Source organism: Delphinus delphis, chromosome 15, assembly GCF_949987515.2.
Source record: "Delphinus delphis chromosome 15, mDelDel1.2, whole genome shotgun sequence".
NCBI classification, from domain to species: Eukaryota; Metazoa; Chordata; class Mammalia; order Artiodactyla; family Delphinidae; genus Delphinus; species Delphinus delphis.
This window is the reverse complement of record NC_082697.1, coordinates 78,730,704-78,754,248: the sequence shown is the minus strand read 5'-3', so window position 1 is coordinate 78,754,248 and position 23,545 is coordinate 78,730,704. Positions and strand designations below refer to the sequence as shown.

The following is a 23,545-nucleotide window of genomic DNA, read 5'->3' as shown; positions in this document are numbered from 1 at the left end:
GCAGGAGCTCCTGGCACCCGGCCAAATTCAGAAAATTGTGCGAATTCACGGGGTAAATGTGAAATAGCCTTGCAAACTGTAAAGGCCTGGGGTGGGAGAGTCCGTGCCTGGGGGTGTGGTGAATGATGGCCGGGAGGAGAGGAAAGGAGAGGCGCCTTAGATATCCGGACGCCGTGAGGAGGATGGGTTGCCAGGCGATCTGCGGATGCGGAAGGCGCGGCAAGGCGCGGCTCGGCCGGGGTGGGAAGAGGAGCGGCCTGCCCCCTCCCCATCCCACCCCCAGCCTCCACGCCGCGGCCCCTTTAAGAGCGGGCGGGGCGCCCTCTGGCGGCGGAGCGGCGCGCGCTGCCGGAGCCAGAGCCCCAGCCGGATCCCGGAGCCGGAGCGGAGCGGAGCCGGGGCGGAGCGGGCCGAGCGGGCCGAGCCAGCAGCCGAGCTGGGGGCGCGGGCGGGCGGCATGTACCGGGCCCGGGCGGCGCGGGCGGGGCCGGAGCCCGGCAGCCCGGGGCGCTTTGGGATCCTCAGCACCGGGCAGCTCCGGGACCTGCTTCAGGATGAGCCCAAGCTGGACCGGATCGTGCGGCTCAGCAGGAAGGTAGCGCGGGGGGCGCGGGCGGGGGGCTCGGGGGACGGGCCGCGGCCTGCCGGACCTGCCGACCGACCGAAGGGCCGCACCGGCCGGGCCGAAGGGCCTCCGGAGCCTGGCACGTACGAGTGGGCCCGGTGGAGCCGCCCCCGGGGGAGGGGGCTTCCTGAGCTGGCCTGGGGCGGGTGGGGCGCCGGAGACCCAGGGAGGCGCCCGTGCACCCCCGGGATGGCCGCGAGGCGTGTCCTACAGCGGCTGCTCCAGGGAGGTGTGTTCCGGGGGGCGGGGGGCGGCTGTTTGTGGGGGCCCTGGCTCGCACACCCACGTCTGTAGGGCCAGAAAGGGGAGGCGCCTTCCATGGGGAGAACTAGGGGCCTGTGTGACACCTGGGGGGGCCATTGGGAGGGCTTCCGTGGTCTGGGAGTGTAAGAGGGGGCTTTGTGTCTTCCGGTGGGGAGGGGTACTGAAAGCTGAGGCGTGTATTCCATAGGCCACCATAAGAGAAAGTTGTATATTTCACAGGAGATAGGCCCGGGCTGGTTGTCTGCGGGGGGGCAGAAAGGGAAAGTGTACATTGGAGGGAGGCAGGCAGGAGGGGCGTGTGCATCCTATAGGGGACAGATGGAGGGTAGTGCGTTCTCCAGGGGCAGGGAGTGGAGGCTCGGCCCGCCTAGTAACAGAAGGAAATAGCGTTCTCCAGGGCCAGGAAAGAAAGGGGTCTGCTTTCTGCAAGAGAAGGAAAGCTGGGAGCAGGTGCTAGGGGATCAGGGAGGAAAAGGGGGTGTGTATTCCTTGGGGTGTGGGGATTCCACTGGAGGGCAGAGGAGGGGGTGCGAGGGAAGAGAGGGGGGTTTGAGGGGGTGCTGTGCAGGGACAGGGTGAAGACATCACTGGAGAGTAAGAGCAGGGGGTGGGAGTGTTTTCGGCACAAACACCTGAGGAGGAAACAGACAAAGGCCTGGAATGAGAGGGAAGCTGCCCATGCATGGAAAATGGGACAGAGGAGGGAGGGGGACTCCTCGGGGACCTGAGCAGACATATTAATTGAAAATTAAAAATTAACTAACATTTGTAGAGGCCTTCGTAGTTTTCCTCACTTAAGTCTCACAACAACCCTATAAGGTAGATGTTTTTAGCTCACTTTGTGGAAGAGGAAACTGAGGCAAAGTGGGGTCTGGGCTCTTATCGTTCCTCCACCTGTTGGCTCGCCATCCTGAGATTGGGGCAGGAAAGCCAAGCTTTCGGCTTGGCCCGTGGGCACTGTCGCCCACAGTGGCAGTAGGTGGCCATGGGCAGACTCCCTGAATGGGCCTCTGGGCTCTTCCCTGCCGGCAGTTCCAGGGCCTGCAGCTGGAGCGCGAGGCATGCCTGGCCTCCAACTACGCTCTAGCCAAGGAGAACCTGGCACTGCGGCCCCGCCTGGAGATGGGCCGCGCTGCCCTGGCCATCAAGTACCAGGAGCTTCGGGAGGTGGCCGAGAGCTGTGCAGACAAGCTGCAGCGACTGGGTGAGGGACGGCCGGGAGAACTGCCTGGGGTGGGGGGCAGCTGGCCATCTGGCTGGGTGGCCTTGGGAAGTGCCAGGCTCTGAAGGTCGGGACTTGGGCAGACCTATTCCCCAGGCAAGTTTGAGGGGTGCTACTGCTGGAAAATTACCGAGTTGGGAAAGTGAGCAGTCGATGGGTAGAGCTGGGTTCGAGAGGCCAAAATGGGGCCCAAAACCCAAGGGCCTGGGGTGCTTTAGGAGACAAAGCCCCTGCTCCCTCTTTCGCACTAGGACTGGGGGGAGGAGCATAGATGGATCCGGCAGGCGCGTTGTGCAGATGAGGAAACTGAGGCTCCAGAGAGGGGAGGGGAAGCGTAGAATCACACACAGGGTCAGTGAGAGTCAGGTCTGGGCCCTGGGGCTCTGCTCTGTCTGCCCTGAGTGACAGGCCCTAAGGGCAGGGGCTAGTTCACTATGTCCCTCTGTGGCCCTCAGAGGAGAGCATGCACCGCTGGAGCCCCCACTGCGCGCTGGGCTGGCTGCAGGCTGAGCTGGAGGAAGCTGAGCAGGAGGCTGAGGTGAGAGAAGGGGCAGCTGGGCCTGGGGACCAGGAGGGGGGCCCCATCCTATCATCATCCCCCTCCCCTCAATTCTTACATTGCAGGCTTGAGAGCCCCCCTTCCAGGAAGCCTGCCCTGAGTGCCTGGCTCCCAGGAGTGCCCGCTGCATTGCTGTCCGCACTGGACACAAGGCCCACCGTCCCCACCTGTAACTTTTCCCCCAACTTCCTGTGAACATCTCAGGGCAGCTTAGGCTGGGTCTACAGAGGAGCTGGGACAGATGTCTCAGAGCTGGGTTGGGAGCACAGTGCTCAGTGAGTTGAAGAGGTGGAGGAGGAGGGCCCTGGCCCTGATGAGAGACACCTGTCTACTTCAAGTGTGTCTCCATCTCTGATCCCGCCTCATCCCTGGCCCAGCAGGTCTGGTGATAGTAAGGGAATCAAGGCTTGAGAGTAGAGGACGTTCATCCTCAGCACTGTGGCAGGCCCAGGCTGGAACTCAGGTGCCCCATGCCCGAGCTGTGGGTGGTCGCCATCGGGAAGGGTTCAGGGTGGGAGGAGAGAGGACCAGCCCTCAGTCTTTGGTCATGTTCTTCCCAAACTGTCCTTTCCCTCCTGTCCCAGGAGCACATGGAGCAGCTGCTGCTGGGGGAGCAGAGCCTGGAGGCTTTCCTGCCCGCTTTCCAACGAGGCCGTGCCCTGGCCCACCTGAGGCGGACCCAGGCGGAGAAGCTGCAGGAGCTGCTGCGGCGCCGGGAGCGATCTGGCCAGCCAGCCCCCACTGCTGCTGCGGATCCCCCCAAATCCTTCCCCGCTGCCGCTGTCCTGCCCACTGGGGCCGCCCGGGGGCCACCAGCAGTGCCCCGGAGCCTGCCCCCCTTGGACTCCCGCCCAGTGCCCCCGCTGAAGGGCTCCCCCGGGTGCCCTCTAGGCCCAGCCCCTCTGCTGAGCCCTCGGCCCTCGCAGCCAGAGCCCCCCCACCGGTAGGATCCAGGGTATGGCTCCCCACTGGGGGGCCCAGACAAACTTGATGCGTGGCTCCTCCTCCTCCCCCACCGCCGGGGTGGGGGGAGGGGCAGGCCCCTCCCCCTGGCCCTAGGCAGGCCCTGGCCCTGGAGGCTGAACTGGGGATGAGGGTCACCTGGAAGATGCCCAGAGAGAGGGCCGGGAGTGGGGTGGGCAGGGTATTATGCCTCTGCCGCTGAGGAAACTCTGCCTTTTTCTCCCCGGCTGGGGCCTCCCGGGTGATGGGCCAGCCCCAGTGAAAGAACTTTACTCATGGGGGCCTGGGAAGATGCCCACTTCCTTCAAGGGCCCTGCCTAGGGGGCCTATCGCCCCCTGCCACTCCACTAAGCTTGCACAATGCCAAGGCTGACAGGAGTGTTTTCCATCATGTCCTGAGCCTACCTTTCCCCCAGTTCTGGGGTCCACCACCTAGGAGCCAGGTGGTCAGGCCCCGCTCATGCTCCAGACCCTGGGGCAAGGTAGGCCAGGGGCTTCTGACCTGCACCAGGTGAGAGTGGGCCCTCCCCCGGAAAGACCATTCTGTATTTTTCTGTCCCCGTCTCCTTAGAATGGAAACTTTTTGAGGGCAGGTCCTTGTCTTTGTATGTTCTGTCCCCAGCCCCGCCTCCCAGGGGCCGTCAATAAATGTGATGATGAGGATGACGATGCTGCCTGACTTCTCTCTGCTCCCTCATCCAGCCACTCTGCTGTTGCAGCCTCCACATCTCAGCTCCTGTGCTTCCTACTCTTGAGATGCCCTCCTTTCCTCTCTGCCCATCCAAAGCCTGGCTGTCCAGGTCCAGCACTGCTTCTGCCTCTTCCATGAAGCCTTTTCTGATTACCAACCCATGGGAGTCTTCCCTAACTGTTAAACTTCCCAGCACTTCTGGCCAGAAGCACACTCTGCCCCATCACTGTTCTCCAACTGCCTCACCTGTATGCACCTTCTTTTCCTGGGTGGCCTGTAAGCCCAGTCAGGATGGTACCTGCTCCTTCTCTGGCCTGCCAAATGACCACCCCACTGAGTGATGGAGAGGGTTCCACAGGGCTGGAGCTAGCTGTCTTCAGCTTGGGTAAACATTAGGTGACCAGCTTGGCCGATGACTGTGGACAAGAAGATGAGAGAGTGGGAATACGTCTTGGATCAGCTTAGGTCAAGTCTAATGAGATGAAGTTTGGCAGGAAGTCACAGAAGGTCCTGCAGGTAAGAGGGGACAGTCAGAGTGCTGTAGAAGCTAACGTGATCTTGGTCCATGTTAGTGGGGCTATAACCATCTAGAATGAGGCAAGTGCTGGTTTGGCTTTACTTTTTACTGAAGTTTTAAACTCTAAGGGAACCCCAAAACAGCACCTTTGGAGTATAATGAGAAAGAGGATTGGGGCTAAGTCCCCTACGGAACAGTTGAGGGATCTGTTTTACACACAAGTATGCGATGGCTAGCCTCTGAGTCTCTAAAGGACTGCTTCACATAGAGCAAGACGTTAGAGTCAAGACCAACGGGTGGGAACCACTGGGAGCCAGATTTTGGCTCAGTATGAGGCTCTTGATCCACGGGTGCTGCGGCTGGTAGGCTGGTCCCCATCCCTAAAGATGAGTGAGCAGCACCTGAGTGACTGCTTGATGAGCTCTTAAGAAATACAGGCAATAGTTAGAGGGACTGGCCCATCCGAGCTTTTGGAAGCCCAAGTCCAGTCGGATTCACCCCCAGCAGGGGCAAAGCACTGACAGTGCCCACTTGAGAAGCTTCATCCCACAGTGGCCGTGGTTCTCCTGCTCTCACTGCTAGCACTTGACGTGCTGGAGACAAGGGACGCTGGGGAGGACACCAGGTGCCTGCCTGAGATGACAGAAGACTGAACAGCCCCAGAAGACCTCCCACATTCTCCACACAGCCTGGGGCAAGCTGGGCCCCTCTCGGCCTGGCCTCCCACTCTGGTCCATGCTTCTAGGGAGTTTTTCGTTTGTAACCAAAAGGAAGAAGGGCTAATGGTGGTCATGCCTAAGCCTCCCTCCACTATTGTGAATTGGGGAGCAGCCTCTACAAGGCAGAGGCTAATGTCCACAGTCTGGTTCAGCCTCCCCTCCCCAGGGCAGATAAGAAGAAGAGGAAGGAATGACCCAGGCAAGGGAGGGACTGGGAAGGGAGAAAAGTTTTACCATGAGAACCAGATGGGGTCTTTCAGAAGGCCTTCCACACCCCTCACCTTCCTCAAGAGCTCAGACTCAGTTTTAGAGCGCACAGGGAGTGAGGCCCTCTGTATTCAGCTCCAGCATGAAAAACACCAAAGACCTGAGGCAGGTGGGTATAGATACCACCAGAGTGGAATGGGCCTAGTTCTGGGCCATGGGAAAGACTTAGAGTTGGATGGTTAATAAACTTGATTAACCTCTCTGCTTGAAGGTACATGGAATATTCTGGAAAGTTCCAGGCAGTCTGGGCTCTCCTGCCAGATCACTTCTGGAACTTTCTATTTCCAGGTCTGGGGTCGCAGGGAATGCTCCTGGCTGTAATCCTCTGTGAGAGAGAATAAACTTGAGGTAGACCCTCAAGGGGCCCATGAGAAAGGTCCTACCTATTGCAGGCCACCAGTGCTTTTACAAACCAAAACCAAAACCAAAAAATTGCCCAAAGGGCTTCTCTCGTGGCTCAGTGGTTAAGAATCCACCTGCCAATGCAGGGGACACAGGTTCGAGCCCTGGTCCAGGAAGATCCCACATGTGGTGGAGCAACTAAGCCCGTGCACCACAACCGCTGAGCCTGTGCTCTAGAGCCCGCGAACCACAACTCTGAAGCCCCCGTGCCTAGAACCTGTGTTCTGCAACAAGAGAAGCCACTGCACTGACAAGCCTGCGCACTGCAATGAAGAGTAGCCCCCACTCGCCGCAACTAGAGAAAGCCCACACATAGCAACGAAGACCCAACACAGCCAAAAAAAAAAAAAAAAAATTGCTCAAATAACAAAACTCTCACTCCTTTTTGATAAAAACAAGGTGTTCCTCCCCCTCAAGAAAGTCTATGTGTACCTCCTTGTTTGGAAATCACTAGCTTCTGCATATTTTCCTAAGCCTCCCACCTTGTTTTCCAAATTTGAAACATAATAACATTAAATGTACTTTTGTGTGTGCCTGCTAATCAAGGCTTACTGAGCTCAACCTTTACCACTGAATCATGTGGTCACTGCAAAGCCATGGCTAAGAACTTGCCCCTGACCTCCCAGGCTAGAGAGAATCTGATGGTTTCCAAGAGACCAAGTTGGACTAGCTGAGGGTTTATCCCAATTTATACAAGGATTTTACACAAAAGATTGAGTGCAGGAATTGGTGCTATTGTACCAAGGGACCTCTGGCTTTGTTTGGGACCTTGCCACTGCTGTAGAACTCTCAAAAGATTCTTCTTGTCCCACAATGAAAATAAGACTTATACTCTGCCTCCCTGCATAAAGTGTGAGCTCTTTTAATAACATAGGAGGTAACCTAGGGATCTGCAAATTCAAATGCCTGTAGGGGCCAGAAGGTTACAGTGCAAAGCAGCTCTGTTTCCACAAAGTACACCCTTCCCCATTTTCCTGGAAATGCATGATCCCCCCCACCTTTTTTGTTTTTCCTCTTAATAGACATGGGATACAGAGAGAGATTTCTCTAAGAGTAAAATGGTGCAAGTGTGTGCATCACGGCCTCTGACACATCCCCTCTGCTGGTGAGAGTGCAGGGGACCAGGGAGCAAGGTCCCATCTGAAAGGCAGACCTTACAGCTTCTCCCAGACTGTCACGAAAGTATGGGAGGAAGCTCAATGGTGGCACATTTTCTCACTTTTTTGAGAGGAGTCAGAAATCTAGATTTTTATGCAAAGTCTTCCAAGTTTTGAATATTGCCTAAAGTTAAGACACTGTGCTAGCCGCAGCCAAATGCTGTGTGCAGGTCAGCTGTGGCCTGTGAACCACGAATCTCGGTCAGTTCTTCGTCCTCTGGAAACAGGCCTTCTTTTGTCTAGCAGCAGTCCCCTCCCAGGACCGAGGATGTGAACACTGAAAGGGCAGAGGCAGGATGGGAGGGCCAACCCACCTCAAGACTAGCGACGGAGCCCCAGGTTTGTATAGCCTTAAGAGACAGTGGCGAGATGGCTAGATCCATAGTGACGCTATGACCTTACAACAGATGGTGAAGGTGAGCTCTCTGCTTCTGGGGGATGAGAGCACCTAGCAATCCCCAGCATATGCAAGTTCATGAGGTCCAGACTCAGGTCTTGCTACCACCCTAAAACACTAACAGAGGGACCCCAGCTGCTTTGCACAAACCCGATGGCCCCCAGGGCTCCAAGCCTGGCCTGAGAGCCAAGCCGCTGAGGGCAGGCAAGGCACGCCTTCTACAGTCCTGCTCAGAGGCAGGAGACAGTGTGTGACCTCATCACAGGGCTGAGGAACTGAGAGGGCAAAGGCCAGGAGAGCGCACTGAATTCCAGGGAGTGAAGTAACACCGCTACTTACCAGCTGTCCCTTCTCTCAGCCTCCCTTCATGGGATCTGGTGACATTCCTGGAAGCCCAAAGGCCCGAGACAAGACCCCTACTCCGCCATTTTCCATAAGCAGGTGTGGTGGCCACTCACTTGGGCTCCACCCTTGGTGTCTCAGCTTCAGGCTGTGGCTATAAGGGATGGAGATATATATACATGGTCAGTACTGACCACCGGACAACTCACTGGCCTAAGGTAGGCTATTCTTATTCATCTTGGCTCATGCTGGGACCATTACAGAGGGCAAGGCGCACTCAGCGAATGATGCCAGAACCGCAGAAGGAAGCAAGAAATCTTACTCCTTCAGCACTGGGATGTGTAAAGGATCTTTTCACCCTGCAATAAATAAAGGACAATGGAGGGGAAAACAGTTAGGCTCAGGAGGAATAAAATGAAGTCCTGATCAAGCCCAAAGACACTACCACAATTGCCTAGACATGTACACCTTGACTCCTATGCTCTTGTCCGCGTCGCCCCATTAGGATCTGTGTGTGCCGCTCACTCAGCCTGGCACTCTTCTTCACGCCTTACTCAATGAGCACAGCATGGAGCATGCTGGGCCCCTCTTGTCCAAAGTCTCTCTTCCTAGGTCCAAACTTATAGTTTTGTTTCAGTTTGTGACCAAAGGGAGAAAAGGGACTGAAGCTGACCATGTCTCAGCCTTCCTCCTCTATCAGGAACTGGGGAGCAGCCCCTAGAAGGCAGGGGCTAATGTCCATGGCCTGGTTTAGCCTCTCCTCCCCAGGGCAGCTAAGAAGCTGAGAAAGGATAACTGCAGGGGGACCAGAAAGGGAGAAATGATGTAACAGGAACCAGGTGGGGAGGGTCCTTCAAAAAGTCTCCCACACATCTCCCCTCCCATGAAGAGCCCAGATTGAGTTTCAGGGATGGTAGGGAGTGGGGCCTCTCAGAGTTTAGCTCTGGCCTAAAAAAAACAGAGGCAGGCAGAATGGCACTATAGAATAGAGTGGGCCTAGTTCTAGGCCTAAGGAGAGGCTTAGAGTTGGATGATTAATAAATTTTATTGACTACCCTGGTTGGAGTTGCATGGAAAGTTCCAGAAGTTTCACAGAGTCTGGACCCCACTACTCCAAACCTTCTGGGTCTACCTCCATGTTCTGGGGCCCAAGGGGATGTTCTTCACTGTGATTTTCACTGAGAGAAAACGAACTTGAGAGATCTATGTCAAAGAGCCCATGAGAAAGATCCCAGATTATCACAGACCACTAGTGCTTTCACAAACAAGACCCAAAAGAACCCCAACTCCATTTGATCGAAACTTTGATAGAATCTTGTCCCAAGGACACTGTTATGCCCCAACTCCTTGGCTGAAAATCACCAGCCTCTGTACTTTTTACTAAGCTTCACTTCCTGTAGTTTGTGTTTTGAAAAGACTTTCCCTCTTGTTTTCCAGATATGAAACATAGTAACATTAAATGTTCTTTTTTAAAGTACATATGCCCTTTCCCCCAAACAAGGCTTCATGAGCCCAGCATGTCTGAACCAGAGTAGGCTTAAATCTTTACTACTGAATCATATGGTCACTGCAAAGCCACGACTAAGAGTTTGCCCCCAACCTCCAAGGCTAGAGAAAACAGAATGGTTCCCAAGAGACCAAGTTGCACTAGCTATGGGTTTCTCCCAATTTATCCAAGGACTGCCACAAAAGATTGAGTGCAGGCACTGGTGTTAATATAGCAAAGCACCTCTGGCTTTGTTTAGAACCTACTTAGGCCCTTACCTTTGCAGAAGATCTCCTGCAAAGGTTTTCCTACCCCACAGCTTTACGCTCCACAGTACATACCTGAGTACCTACCATCTCACAGCTAAGCCACACCCCACGTGCAGTGATTCACGGTTAAGAGAACTGGATTACCACAGCTCTAGCCAAGTGACAACCCACTGCACCAATTAGGAAAAGAGGAAACAAAGAACAACCAAAAAACCCTCAGCCAGCTCTGAATAAGGAAGTGCGCTTCCATCCTGTGCCTCCTGTCACTCAACAGTCCGGTCTACTCAAACTCCCCCAATTCCCACAGCTTCAAGTAGCCATGTTTCAAGGACTTGGCTTGTAGGACCTGCGATAAGCACTGCCAGCGAAACAGGAGGCTGGGCCACACTCAGGTGACTCAAAACTCCCAGTTCGTTGCTCTATTTTTGGGAAGGGAGGAGCTGCACAGTTAGCAATGGGGCTGGCTGGTCAAGGGATGACCAGGTGCCAGGCACAGTGTCCCAAGGACAAACCTGACTCTACTGGCACTATATATATATATATATGTATGTATGCATGTATATATATATATATTTTTTTTCTTTTTCCCCCCTGCTGCTGCACCATGTGGGATCTTAGTTCTTCAACCAGGGATTGAACCTGTGCCCCCTGCAGTGGAAGCACGGAGTCTTAGCCACTGGACCGCCAGGGAAGACCCTGGCATCATACTTTAATCACTGAGCCTATTAGAACATGGATAATCAAGTGTGACAGACCGAAAGAGAGCAAACGATTTGCTCCTCTGCCATCACGCCCACAGAGTAACCTCTCCGAGGTCATACATTAGATAAGCATGGGAACAGGAAGGCTCATTCCTTACTCTCATGACCTTGCTTTCTTTCCCACTCACACTCACCACCAACAGAAGGCGGAGTGGGGTCTGACCACCAAAGAATGGCCAGGTTCCCACAGATCACATCCTTACCCTACACTGGGTCTCACCTGTGGCTTGGGGAACTCACAGAAAGACAAGTTTCTTATCACCCCAGAATTTTTCTTTTGGCAGTCACAATTGGTCACATTGCACGTTTCAAGGTTACAGAGGAGCCCCACGCTACACACGTGGGGCAGGAGCAGACGAGTCTTGCTCGGAGCTTTACAGGAAAGCCACAGCAAGTGTTCCAGAAATTGACATCATCTGGAAGCAGGCACCCCAGGGCCTCCAGGAAACCCCTCACTCTCGGGCTTTCGGGACTCCTCATTGGGAGCCTTTTTCTTGGGCATCAAAAAGCCTCCTTTTCTGGACCAGAAGGGTAGGGATATGCAGGTCAATGGCTAAGCTGGCCGGGTGGGGAAGGGAAAGGGGAGAGCAGTTCCTTCGGACCCCAGTAGAGGTAGACAACAGCAGACAATGGAGGCAACGGGTTCAAGAAGACAGGAAAGGCCGTTTTCTTGGGGGTTGGGGGGGCGGTGGCGCGGCTGCTCCCCTTCCCTCCGCTCTCCGATTAAAAACGAAAACCCATGATGATGAAAACAGTGAGCAGAACCACGAATAAAGCCGTGTCTCGGGTCTCGTCCCAGCGTAAGCCTTTCTTGGCCCGGTCCTCCCGCTGCTTGCGAAGGGCCTCCCGCCGGGCCCTCAGGCGCCGCTCGCGCTCCAGCTGCTCGCCGTAGTGCGCCTGGTAGAAGGCGTCGAAGTCGAACATGGTGCGGTTGGCTCCCGACGAGGCCTGACCGCGGCCCTGGGTCCGAGAGGCAGGCGGCTGGGTGCGGGGCGAGTCGGGGTCGGTGGCGGGCGTCTTGGAGGGCCGGACCCCGGGGCCGCGCAGGTCCTCGTCGCTGAGCAGGCCGCGGTCATACTTGCGACGCAGGGTGGTACTGCCCAGCACCACGTAGGCCTGGGAGATGCGCGTGAACCGCTCGGCAGCCTCGGCGCTCCCGGCGTTGCGGTCTGGGTGGTAAAGGAAGCTCTGCCGGTAGTAAGCCGCCTTGATCTGCGCCTGCGTGGCCGTGGAGGGGACGCCGAGCAGCTCATAGAGCGCCGTGCGCGAGTACGGGCCGTCGCTCCGGGAATAAGTTCTCGCTTTTAGGCCCAGGCCCAATCCCAAGTTTTGTGGAACCCCCCGGGCCTGCCACAACCTCCACAGGAATAGCCGTGACCACCTCACATCGCGCTGGGCGGCCATCTTGAATGAGTCAGGCGGGCGGTGCAAGATGAACTGGCCAATGGGAGGCGTGCGTTTTTCGCATCCAGTCGGCCCTTGTAGCCAATCGAGTAAAAGAGAAGGCGGGGAGATGGGTGGAGCATGCGTATTACGAGGCGGGCGTCAGGCCGAGGACATAAAAGCCGGACACCCGAAAGAAATCGCGCGAGTGTTGTTGCAGAGGCGTGGGGATGGCGGCACGTGGGCAGAGACCCGAGCACAGCGGGCCTCCGGAGCTGGTGAGGCCTGTCTTCCGCGGACACCCCTCTCCTCTTCTGGGGCCTCCGCGTCTTGATTTCTTCCTCGACTCCCCACCCTTTTTCTTTTCTCGTCCCTGCAGTTTTACGACAAGAATGAAGCCCGGAAATACGTGCGCAAGTAAGTGGAGCTTGGATGTTGCGAGGCGTCAGGGGTCGGGAACCGGCAAGTTGCTCTGGTTGCGGAGGTTGCTTGGAAAGCACGCAGAATTTGGGGGTGGGGGAAGGAAGAGACCTGAGTTGATCCCACTTTTGACACTGGAAGAGTCAATTTTAAACTTTCGAATGGGTCTCAGTAACCTTAGCATCAGAATGGGAGGGATCACGCCTACTTTCTCTCGTACGACAGCTTATTTTAAGCATGTGATAAAACAGGACGCAGTGGAGATGTGTAAGGGATCAGTGCTGTTGGGGGGAAGGAAATAATATTCATGGAATGCTTACTGTACGCCGCAGTTTACATTATCTCAGTAAATCCTTAGGGCAGCTGTTGGTAGAGTATCTGAATTTCGTAGAGGAGAGTTTTTTGTACAATTATGAAGTTAGTTAACAGATGACGGCTAGAGCAAGGACTTCCAAACCTTTTTTTCCGATACAGTATTCTGTAAGAAAGTTCTGCAGATACCTCTTTTCTCTTTTTTGTTCAAATTGGACTATCAGAGTCAGCAAAAACCCTTTGGTCTAGCAAATACAAACTTTTTTCCAGTTGCAGAGCCCTGTGTTAGGCATTTTGAAAACTGGTACATGTGACTCTCCCTGGATCTTGGGAAAGCCAGATACACTCTAGACCTCTTCTGTTCAATATGGTAACCAGTAGTCATCAGCCATCTATTGAAACGTATTTAATATGATACACTTCATGTGAAGAAAATGTAGAATGCTTTATTGTTTTTTATGTTATGTATTGAAATGATGTTTTGAGTATACTGGATTAAATAAAAGGTAATATTGAATATGTTGGGTTAACTATTACTACAGTTAACTTTACATATTTAATTTCTTTTTAAACGTAGCTTCTAGAATGTCCCAAGTGGCTTGCGTTATGTTTCTCATGGACAGCACTGCTATAATTCTTATTGTGTCTTCTTCACCCTTCTATATGGGAGTAGCTACAGTGGATAATTCTTCTAGAAGACATGTATTTAATTAATACAATGTCAGAGCCTGGTAGAGTTGAAAATACCCAATGGTTGGTCATTAGATGAATGATTTGTTAACTTCGCATTAGCTCTGCAGCTACTACAGTTTTAATTTGTGTCAGAACAAAATAACACGTTGTATTACATGGACTTCTGGGGTCACTTTTAAATAGTTGTAGTCCAGTTTGTTGACCGGGAAAGGGTACCTCAGGATGATTGTTCCTTTTTCTCTTTCTTTGGCTTTTCTTGGTCTGGGTGAGGTTTTAGCCCAGAGCTCCTTTACCACTTGCTTGTGTTTCTGCCTTTTTATAGCTCACGGATGATTGATGTCCAAACCAAGATGGCTGGGCGAGCGTTGGAGCTCCTCTGTCTGCCTGAGGGTCAACCTTGTTATCTGTTGGATATTGGGTGAGATCCCGGGGCTCACTTCAGATAGTCCAGGTGGGTGGTGGGATGTCTTTGCTACTCACAGTGTTGAGTCCCCATTTGATTGTGTCTTCCAGCTGTGGTTCTGGCCTGAGTGGAGATTACCTCTCAGATGAGGGGCACTACTGGGTGGGCATTGACATCAGCCCTGCCATGCTGGGTAAGTATGTCCTATTTGGCACTGGAGTGGACTCCCCTGCATGAGTATGGAACAGTGATGCAGATTGATTCCTCACCTACTCTTCTCCAATGTAGATGTGGCCCTGGACCGAGACACGGAGGGAGACCTGCTTCTGGGGGACATGGGTCAGGGCATCCCCTTCAAACCGGGCACCTTTGATGGTTGTATCAGGTGAGAGTCTTCAGGTCCTGCTTTTAGTCCTGCAGGCCAGTGCTTCCCAAACCTGGCTGTGCAGCAGAATCACACAGAATACTTAAAAATACACATCCCCCAGGATTTTCAGATGTGTAAGGTCAGAGCAAGGCCCCCAAATATGTATTTTGTATTTCAAAACTACTCCTGTGATTATCTTGCACTGCCAGGTTCAGGCACCATGGTATAAGTTTCTCTGCTTTGTGTGTGGGGGTGTGTGTGTGGGGGGCGGTCTTCTGAGCCTCTAGGAGCCATTTTGTGGGTCCCAGCAGCCATCTTGTTGACTTCTTTTCAAAGGACTTTATAGTGGAGAGTGACCCCAATTGCTCCAGTCTCTTCGGTGGCTTAGGAGTCGTTTCTGTGGCGTCAGGTTCAAGTTTTGAATGTGTACCTAGTACTTTGATAACAGATCTTAGAACACTGAAATTACAGTTAGAAACGTGAAGTTGTTCTTTGTCTTCTGTGGTAAGTTCTGTTTAGTATTTGGTTTAGTGTTTTGTTGGTGGGGTGGAGGTAGGGGCTAGGGTAGGAAGTCATAGTTTAATCATTACCTGGGGGAAGACCTCCTGTGATAATAGATTGAGCTGTAGCGATACACAGTAGGAATCTGGGTGAGGAGTACAAATCTGGATTTGAAGGTTTTTTTTAGGGTATGGGATTAGCTTACATGTGGGAACAAAACAGGAGGGGAGAAAAAACATTTCAAAGATAGCAATTGCTTTTTAGTAATGATCAGGTGAGATGTTCTAAGCTGCAGAAAACCAAAGGCCAGCAATTTGGTCTTGTATGTTTCAGGAGTAAATAGTCATTTTTAGTTTGTTTTTAAGAGGAGGGGGTGGTATGGCAGGCTTTTTCTTTTCAACATTTGTTACCTGCAAGAAATTGTCCAAGGTGCTATGCTGTTTGTGGAAATAAAGGTCCCTGTTTTTAAGACTCCATGGTTTTTTAGGTGCTATAAGATGTGGACCAAGTTACTAAACGTGAGCCCCAGTGTGGGGTGTGTACTAGGGAATCATGGGACCCACCAGAGTTATGAAGAGAAGTAAGAGCACAGGAAAGCAGGAGGGGCCGGGGCTGGGCCCTGAGGTTGGGAGGAATTTGGATAGTCAAGGAGAGGGTTTCAGAGTGAAGGAACAGTGTGATCAAAAGCACATAAGTGGGTGGGGAAAGGAGTCTAATAGGTGTAGGGAGGAATGAGAAATTCTACGGAAGATGAGATTGTGTGGGGTCGGTTCCTAGAGGCTTTTAACTCCATCCTGAGAAGTTTGGGTTTTACTCAGTAGTTGATGGGGAGCTGGGGAGTGACGAGATCGGGTCTGTGTTGTAGGAGGATTATTTAAAAGAAGAGAGAAGACGCGAGAGGAGAGATAAGTTAGGTTGTCGAAGCGATGGAGGCGGTAATGAGTGCTGACCAAGGAGAGTAGTGGAGGAACGTAAAAGCTGGGAGAGGCGGTTGGACACACCAGCAGGGTTTGGGGTTCTGTAGAAGTATGTGCACAGCAGTGAGGAGCGGAATGTCGGAAAGGAGGACATACTAGCTGCTTGAGGCTTTAAATCTGGGGATGGTGGAGACAGTTAGCAGGTACAGTTGAAGGAAGTGATTTAGGAGGAGAGCGAATGGCTTTGTGTAAGTCCAAAGCATATTTCCCTTGATTGGAGGAAGGGAATGAAGGGGTAGGTGGCAGGGGGAGCCTTGACCTGCTGAGTAATGCTAAACTTGAGATGTGTGCAGAAGCAAGGTTGAGGAAATGTTTCCTTGGACTGGCCACGAGAAGTTCACATTCACCTTCTGTAGACCCTATTTGGTCCAGCGTTGTAGAATAGTGACCTGGAGTGGACCTGCACGTGCCAACAAAGAGTCGGGGGCAGGAGGGTTTCGCCTGGAGATCGAACCTTGCGTATCGCTCCCTTTCCTGACTAGGTCCCTTCCTCTTTCAGCATTTCTGCGGTGCAGTGGCTCTGTAGTGCTAACAAGAAGTCCGACATTCCTGCCAAGCGCCTGTACTGCTTCTTTTCTGCTCTTTACTCTGTTCTGGTGAGTATGAGATCTCCTTCCCACCTGGGCTGGCTGCCTGTCCCTCCCTTGCCCTGCAGATAGCATGATGAAGTGGAGGTGCCCCGTGGGAATGCCATTTAGATGGGACCACACAGGATGGCAGGACCTCATTGTTGGCTACTTTGGTCCAAGTCTTCAGCCCCCAAAAAAGGAAAGCTCAGGGGGCTGACGCTCTAGTGAAATGCGAAGACACTGATGTCAGAATCTGAGACTGATCACAACTCCTGTGTCCAGTCTGCTGAATACCAGTCAGAAGTTGGCTTGGGGGCCTGGACGCCACAGAGGGAGGACAGGGACAGCATTTCGAGGCCACACAGAGGACACCTTCTAGAGTGCTCACATCCTTCAACTCCCACCTTGCCTTCCACCTACTGCCAGTGCTCAGATGGGGAGCAGGGTGGTTATTTACCACTGAGGGAGCCTTTATTAGCTTTTTCTTGTCTTTTATTTATTTGTTTGTTTGTTTATTTATTTATTTGGGCCACACCACTCGGCTTCAGGCCCCTGCAATGAAAGCGCTCGGTCCTAAGCACTGGACTGCTGGGGAATTCCCTGTCTTGTCTTTAGACGTGATGGTGTTGATTTCCACTGTTTACTAGGATTAGATGATAGTCTGCGATTCTAAGTCCTAAAAGTGAGTTCTTTCACTTTTTTTTTTTTTGGATCCGGGTGTTTCTTGGTCCCCTCAGTCCCCTCACCTCACCCCTGGCTTTCTTAGAGTGGGTGGTTCTGGCAGATAGCTGCGTCTTGTGCATTACATGGTTTCTCTTCCTCTCAGGTCCTGGGGTTAACCCTGAAGTTCTGAGGGCCTTTGTGTTTGGTTTTCTCTCTGCTGAAATGCTCTTCCCTCAGACATTTTAAATAGCCCAGCCGTCTACTACATTCCGGTCTCTGCTCCAGCGTCCCTCAGAGAGAGGCCTTCCTTGAGCCAGAAGTAAACTTGATAGTTGCTGTCATGCACCATCCCTTGTCCTAAGTTATTTTTCTTTTTGGCACTTAATCACTACTGTAAATCAGCTACCTCACCCACTAAAATGTGAGCTGCAGAAGTTCGGAGGCTGTCTCTTTTGTCCATGGCTGTTTCCCAGCCCTGAGAACAGTATACCTTGCACATAATGGGAACTCAATAAATATCTCGTGAATAAGGAAAGGAGGAGTGTCTGGGTCCTGACCCCATGGGATATTTGAAAGATAACCATGTTTCTGTTGCAGGTCCATGGAGCTCGGGCTGTCCTGCAGCTGTACCCTGAGAACTCAGAGCAGGTGAACCCCTTGGCTAGTGGAGGTGCAGGGAAGGGGGAGGGACCCAGAACAGGTAAACATCATCCTGCTCCTCACCCACCTGCCCTCCTGCTGTTGGGAGGTGATGGAGTAAGCAACCTTAGGCTGCTTGGTGGGAAGGGAGGGGCTGAGCTCCTGGGAGTGGTCCCCGTGGCCCCTGCTGGCACATTTTATGACCTAATGTCCTAAGGAAGAGGGAGGGGTACCTGGGGCGAGGGGCGGGGTAGGGGGGTCTGTCTTCTCTTGACAGATAAACCATCTGATATTACTGATTTCCATAACCGAAGAAATAACTGGGGGTGGGGGAGGGACATCAACAGTTGTCTGTTCTGTGGAGTGTGACGCATGAGCAGTGAGGGGTAGGAGGTACCGACTCTGACGGACAAGTGGCGAGCTGTCCCTGACTAATAACATGAATGAGTCTGCCTCGCAGTTGGTGGCCATTCATCTCCTGAGATTTGAGTCGGGAGGTGGGTCCCTGGGCTAGAAAGTGAGAATCAGGGGGACTTGGTTGGTCTGTAATCCCCCGAGGGAGGTATCTGCCGTGGCTGGTTCTAGGCTGCACCTTCTCTGCGTGGCTTTCAGGGACTCAGAACTGGGAATAGTCTGATAAAGACCCTCACTTCTCCCAGACAAGGTCCATTCTGGGACCAGAGCGGGGCCAGGGGAGGGGGCGGGAAGCTGCTGCTCCCCCAGCCGCCCTGCCTGACTGCGCGCTTTTCTCTCCCCAGTTGGAGCTGATCACGACCCAGGCCACCAGGGCCGGCTTCACTGGTGGTGTGTTGGTGGACTATCCCAACAGCGCCAGAGCCAAGAAGTGAGTGCCGGGAGCCAGGGTGCTGCCCGTGCTGCAGGAGAGAGGGTGGCGGTGTGGCCCTCACAGGCCGCTGATGTGAGCACCAGGGCAGTGCTGAGTTGGGTCACTGGGGCCCCGGGCAGGCAAGAGGCCTGGCTGTGTCTGTATCTGTTTGTGGCAGGGAGGGGGAGGACTTGTCTTGCTCTCTGAGCCTTTCTGAGCCCAGCCCTCACTCTGCACTTTCTTGTTTCAGGTTCTACCTCTGTTTGTTTTCTGGACCTTCGACCTTTATACCAATGGTGAGGGACCTTGAGTTTGTAGGCCCATCTCTTCTGGCTTCCCTTCTTCTGGGGCCGGGCCGTCTACCTGTTAGAAGGGCTCAGGCCTGGGTGCCAGGCCTTCTGGGGCGGGGCAGGTGGGTTGACAGATCTCCAGGGTGATCTGAGAGCACTTTGGTTCCTGCAGGCCCAGAACGAAGATAATGAGGAAGAGGAGGCCAGGGAGTCCACGTTCACGGTTGAGAGGTAAGGCTGTCGTTCAGCCCTGCCTAAGGCGCAGGCAGTTGCTGCCACCAGGTTCATTAGACACAGCAGCAAGACTCCTCTGTTTCTCTCTGCTTTCACCAAGCCTGTCAGGGTCCGGTGTGGCAGAGACACCAAGGCGGAAATAGGACCTGGGAACCCTTCAGACCTGTGCCTGCACCTGCCTCCGGCTGAGCTAGTGGAGCCCTTCCGGATGTCTGTGGGCAGCCTTCCTCTCTGCCTGCCCTCTTGCCATACCCAGCAGGCTGTCCGCTCCTCCCAAGGCTGCTTCCTTCACCTACATCCCGGACCCCATCCCCACTTGGCCCCTGTGGCTCTCATTCCTCTCACGCATCCTCATGTTTACCCTCCTGAGTCATCCCCATCAGCACACAAACATCCTGCACGATTTCCCCTTCTTCAGAAAGGGTCCTCCCTTAACCCCATAACAGCTCCTGGCGTCCACCCTGTTCATCGGCTTCCCTTTATGACCAAACTCCTCACACTGTCTCCTCTGCCATTCTCACTCCTCTCCTCTGGCTCATGCTTGTCTCATCACAAATTGCTCTCTTTTTTTTCAGTACGTGGGCCTCTCACTGTTGTGGCCTCTCCCGTTGCGGAGCACAGGCTCCGGACACGCAGGCTCAGTGGCCATGGCTCACAGGCCCAGCCGCTCCGCGGCATGTGGGATCTTCCCAGACCTGGGCACGAACCCGTGTCCCCTGCATCGGCAGGCGGACTGTCAACCACTGCGCCACCAGGGAAGCCCCACAGATTGCTCTCTTGATCAAGACCACCGCCAGGCTGTCTCGCCAAACCCATGGTCACTTCCCAGTCTTTTTTCCTTCTCCACCTTCATTGTAACTTGCCTGCTTATTAGGAGCTGATGCAGCCGATCGCTCCCCTAACGCTTTCCTCACTTGGCCTCCCACCCACGGTCCCGGTTTTCTGTTAACCTCACTGGCTGTTCCTTCTCGGTCCACTCTGGGGCCCACCCTGGACCCCTTTTCTCTCTGTGCTGCTGCCTTAGACACCAGCTACAGGTTCAGAACCTCCAGGTTTCTATGCTTGGTCTCAATCCCACCTCTGCTTTCCAAACCACCTCCCCTCCTAAATATCCACACCTGGACTTCCACGGGTCTCTGGAACAAAACAGAGCTCTTGGTCTTCATCCCCGAACTTCCTCCCTCCATCCTTTCCATTCTCAGCCCTTCCTGGTTTCCTTACATTTTACATCTAGTCACTCCATCCCTTTTCCCCACTCCTACCTGGTCTCTGTCTTTGCTGCCTAGATTACTGAAAGCTACCTCACTTGTCTCCTTACTTCTGACTTTGCCTCTTTGAATTCATTTGCTGTGCAGCAAGACGGGGACTTCCCTTTTTCTTTTACTTTTTTGAAATGTAAATCATATCTTGCCATTTCTCTGTTCAGTATCTTCAGCTGAGTTCTTGTTACCTTTATTTTCCCTACCTCCTTTCACTGCTCTAAATCATAAGTATTCGTTTACTTGGTATTACTTCTGTCCCCAACTAGAATGAAAACTTGGTGGGGACTTGCACTGTATCCCTGAAACCAGAATAGTGTCTTGTTAGCAAAAGGTGTTCAATATTTGTTGAAGGAACAATTGATTATAAGGTAGTGAAGAATGAGGTGTTTCTTAGTTCTGATTAGTAGGGGTGAAAGGTTTTCAGACTCTCAAGACGTTTAAGAGGAAAAATGAGCCGAGAATGGATGAGTTAGGAAGGCCCACCTGTGGTGAAAATCATGAGTGCGGTCCTCCTGTCCACCATGGATTGATGCCCTCTGACCCATTGGCCCTCCGCGGTCATCTCCCTTAGCTTCCTCACCCATTCCCCGTGGGGACTTGGGGGCTCTCCTAGCCGTTTCTGCTCTAAGGTGCCCATTGCTTGCTCTCAGGGAGTGGTCCCGTTTCCTGCTTCCCCTCCATCTATCTTAGGCTCCCTCTTGTCCTCACGCCAATGTCTACAGACGACGTGTCCTAACTGTAAACTTAGGTAAGTTGTGGGACCTGATCATCCATTTCTCGTGTTTAAAATTGGGGGGGATGTGCCACCCTCTTGGGCAGTGAGTTGAGTCGAGGGCATGTCTGTACAGGACTCAGCACAGTGCCTGGCGCGGACCTCATTTCCCTACAGGCTCTTCCTCTTGAAGTCCTCGGATTTGAGGAGGGTGGGAGGAGGCCTTTGTCTCCTGTAAGGCTGATCGGGCTTCTCCCGGTGCTGTCACTTCTGTCTGATCACATTCAGGCCACTTACTGTAAATAAATAGGTAAATCAAGGAAAAGTATTTTAAACCTTTATCTGACTTGTCTCTAATTTCTTCCCCCCGCCCCCCAACAACTTTGCCTGACCTATGTATTCCGTAATCCTCGTCACCCGGCCTCTACCGTACCACTCGTCAGCTGCTCTCTCCAAAGGCTCCGTCCCCTCTGGCATTTGCACTGTGGACTCCGCTCTCCTCTTGGCACCTGTGGTTGGGGTCGCTTACCGTCTTCACTGCTCCCTTTGTCTCCCCTGATGACTCTTTCCCATCGTCCCTCCCGCAGCTCACATCTTGCCCCCTGTTCACTGTGCTACCCCAGAGCTCGTCCTTCCTTAGAGACTCCTGGGGATTAGTCCTGCATCTGTTTAGTCCTGCATCTCCAGCAGCGTGCTTTGCACCTGGCACATCAGACTCCTGCCCCCTCACTGTAGGCCCTCTTAACTTTCTTTCGTGAACTGCTATCTGCACACCCCAGAGTCTAGGACATGTTGTGTTCCTCCTGTGGTAGAAAGCCTCGCTGCTTCCTGGAGGGAGAGCACACTCCTTGCTGGTTGGTGTTCACACCTCCATGAACTGGACCAGCCAGGTGGGATTCTGAGTTGGTGTTTTTTTTTAATCTGACTTTTACTATTAGGTTAGAACAGATGAGAAGTAGGAGCCGGAAGGGTGTGTCATGCAGTCCGGCTTCCACTGGTCCTCAGGCGAGGAGGACACTTACGAGGACGACTCAATCTTCAGCTGACCCTCAGAGTCTCACTTGGACCCTTCCCCTTCTTACACTCAATGACTCCAGGCAACAGGGCTCTTCTGCTCCCTAACCTCCCTCTTCAGTCCTTTCCCTGTGCCTCATTTTCATGTATTGCTTCTTGTCTGGAATGCTGGCCCGCCTTCTGCATGAAGCAGCTTATCTCTGTGGCCCTCTCCTTTTCCCCATCACTGCCTTAGCAGCTCCTGGCCTCCCTGCTCTTGCTTTGCCTCGTGCGGACGGTCGCTACCACAGCCCAGCCGTGGACTCTTCAGGGGCAGGGCTGGTTCACAGCCACTGTAGAACGTCCACGGGCCGTGCACGCAGGTACTCAGGGAATGGTTACTCAGAGGGCAAGCAGCTTCCGTGGTGTGTTCGACGCTGAAAACAGTTGGAGTCCAACTGCCAGGTGGGGATGTGGTTTGAGGGCCCAGGCTCCCCCGTTCTCAGGGCCTCTCTCCCATAGAGCTGTGGGAGGTCCCTTTTCTCCTCAGCCAGGACTGGAGGCCAAGATCACCCCTTGAGGATCATTGTCAGGGCTGCCACGAGTGGGGCAGCCTTGTTTTCCTACCTCAGACACCTGTAGTTGCTGGGAGCCCCAACCTGGTCTGTACCAAGCATGCTGGCCTCACAGCCAGACTAGGGCCTGCTTTCCTTGGATCGGCTCTTGTGAGCCCCAAAAGTAGCTTGGCCCCTGCCTGCCCCACAGGCAGGTATGTATGTATGCCTAACCACGTGGTCAACCGCGTGGATGCCTGCGAGCGAGGGGGGGACCCCACGTCTCCTGCCTCCTCCTAAACAACCGCTCTGGCCCCAGCAGATGTCACCAGGAAGGGGGTGTCCAGAATGGGGGCTTCTGTTGTGGAAGGGGCATCTGAGGCCACCTGGCTCCAGGGAAGCTCACCACACTTACTCGCTGGGATTAACCTGGGTGCCAGCCAGGCCACTCTGTCCTGCTCACAGGACCTGCTCACAGTTGTGTCTCCTGCACAGGGTCCCGTACAGGATGGCGAGGCGGGGAGTGGTGAGGAAGAGCCGAGAGTGGGTGCTGGAGAAGAAGGAGCGCCGCCGGCGGCAGGGCAAGTGAGTGCAGGGTGGGGTGGGGGGGTGGGGGGGTTCTGGCCACCCAGGGCCCGGGGGCTCACCTGCCTCAGGGGTCCCAGGGGGTCTTGTTGTTTTTCCTGAGATGGTTCTGTTCTTCCCGCCCCTGTTACTTCTTCACACAGGGAGGTCCGACCTGACACTCAGTACACCGGCCGCAAGCGTAAGCCCCGCTTCTGAGCAAGCGGCCGCGTCCAGCGGGACAGCTCCGGAACCGCACAGTTGTGAGCTGAGCCATCCAGCCCAGGCACTTGCTTCTGGAGGGTTTTCTGCGTATTAAAGTGCCTACTTTATCAGCTGACAAGAATAGTGCTCTAGGAAAGTTCTAAAAAGGTTTAAAGTTCTAAAAGTATTTTCTTCACTAAAAAAAGTTCTGAGAGCATCCTATTTTGTTCTAAAAGCAGTAAACCACTTTCTGTGGAACTCCGGCTCTGGCATTTTCCAGCTCTGTGATCCTAAACAGATTTCTGAAGTTCCTCTATTGGTGGGGGCTTGATTCCCAG

General features: G+C 53.7%; 3 protein-coding genes and 1 non-coding gene across 4 annotated transcripts; 3 read left to right on the top strand and 1 right to left on the bottom strand.

Annotated features, from left to right (window-relative positions):
* Nucleotides 1–380: 380 nt before the first annotated feature.
* On the top strand, nucleotides 381–4,545 carry VPS37D (VPS37D subunit of ESCRT-I). Its single transcript, XM_060033141.1, has 4 exons — nucleotides 381–595; nucleotides 1,922–2,093; nucleotides 2,567–2,649; nucleotides 3,255–4,545. Exons 1-4 carry the CDS (start codon nucleotides 458–460, stop codon nucleotides 3,615–3,617), a joined length of 756 nt encoding a protein of 251 aa, XP_059889124.1. The 5' UTR covers nucleotides 381–457; the 3' UTR covers nucleotides 3,618–4,545.
* Nucleotides 4,546–8,122: 3,577 nt separating this feature from the next.
* DNAJC30 (DnaJ heat shock protein family (Hsp40) member C30) lies at nucleotides 8,123–12,070 on the bottom strand. Its single transcript, XM_060032250.1, has 2 exons — nucleotides 10,862–12,070; nucleotides 8,123–8,279 (listed from the first exon to the last, which is right to left on the bottom strand). The coding sequence occupies exon 1, from the start codon at nucleotides 12,043–12,045 to the stop codon at nucleotides 11,365–11,367; it is 681 nt and encodes a 226-aa protein (XP_059888233.1). The 5' UTR covers nucleotides 12,046–12,070; the 3' UTR covers nucleotides 8,123–8,279; nucleotides 10,862–11,364.
* A 115-nt stretch (nucleotides 12,071–12,185) lies between these two features.
* On the top strand, nucleotides 12,186–23,486 carry BUD23 (BUD23 rRNA methyltransferase and ribosome maturation factor). Its single transcript, XM_060032249.1, has 12 exons — nucleotides 12,186–12,302; nucleotides 12,404–12,441; nucleotides 13,772–13,867; nucleotides 13,963–14,045; nucleotides 14,141–14,237; nucleotides 16,197–16,293; nucleotides 17,527–17,577; nucleotides 18,327–18,412; nucleotides 18,645–18,690; nucleotides 18,857–18,915; nucleotides 22,935–23,024; nucleotides 23,168–23,486. Exons 1-12 carry the CDS (start codon nucleotides 12,255–12,257, stop codon nucleotides 23,220–23,222), a joined length of 846 nt encoding a protein of 281 aa, XP_059888232.1. The 5' UTR covers nucleotides 12,186–12,254; the 3' UTR covers nucleotides 23,223–23,486.
* On the top strand, nucleotides 22,392–22,523 carry LOC132439049 (small Cajal body-specific RNA 20). Its single transcript, XR_009522281.1, has one exon. It is a non-coding gene; the product is annotated as a small Cajal body-specific RNA 20 (non-coding RNA).
* Nucleotides 23,487–23,545: the final 59 nt, after the last annotated feature.

What these genes read in the sequence shown, in the direction of transcription:
- VPS37D (XM_060033141.1), top strand. Translation starts at nt 458, where the DNA reads ATGTACCGGGCCCGGGCGGCGCGGGCGGGGCCGGAGCCCGGCAGCCCG. An exon ending in TCGTGCGGCTCAGCAGGAAG is followed by an intron (nt 596 to 1,921) that starts GTAGCGCGGGGG and finishes CCCTGCCGGCAG; the next exon opens with TTCCAGGGCCTGCAGCTGGA. An exon ending in AAGCTGAGCAGGAGGCTGAG is followed by an intron (nt 2,650 to 3,254) that starts GTGAGAGAAGGG and finishes CTCCTGTCCCAG; the next exon opens with GAGCACATGGAGCAGCTGCT.
- BUD23 (XM_060032249.1), top strand. Translation starts at nt 12,255, where the DNA reads ATGGCGGCACGTGGGCAGAGACCCGAGCACAGCGGGCCTCCGGAGCTG. An exon ending in ACCCTGAGAACTCAGAGCAG is followed by an intron (nt 17,578 to 18,326) that starts GTGAACCCCTTG and finishes TTCTCTCCCCAG; the next exon opens with TTGGAGCTGATCACGACCCA. An exon ending in CTTCGACCTTTATACCAATG is followed by an intron (nt 18,691 to 18,856) that starts GTGAGGGACCTT and finishes TGGTTCCTGCAG; the next exon opens with GCCCAGAACGAAGATAATGA.
- DNAJC30 (XM_060032250.1), bottom strand. Translation starts at nt 12,045, where the DNA reads ATGGCCGCCCAGCGCGATGTGAGGTGGTCACGGCTATTCCTGTGGAGG.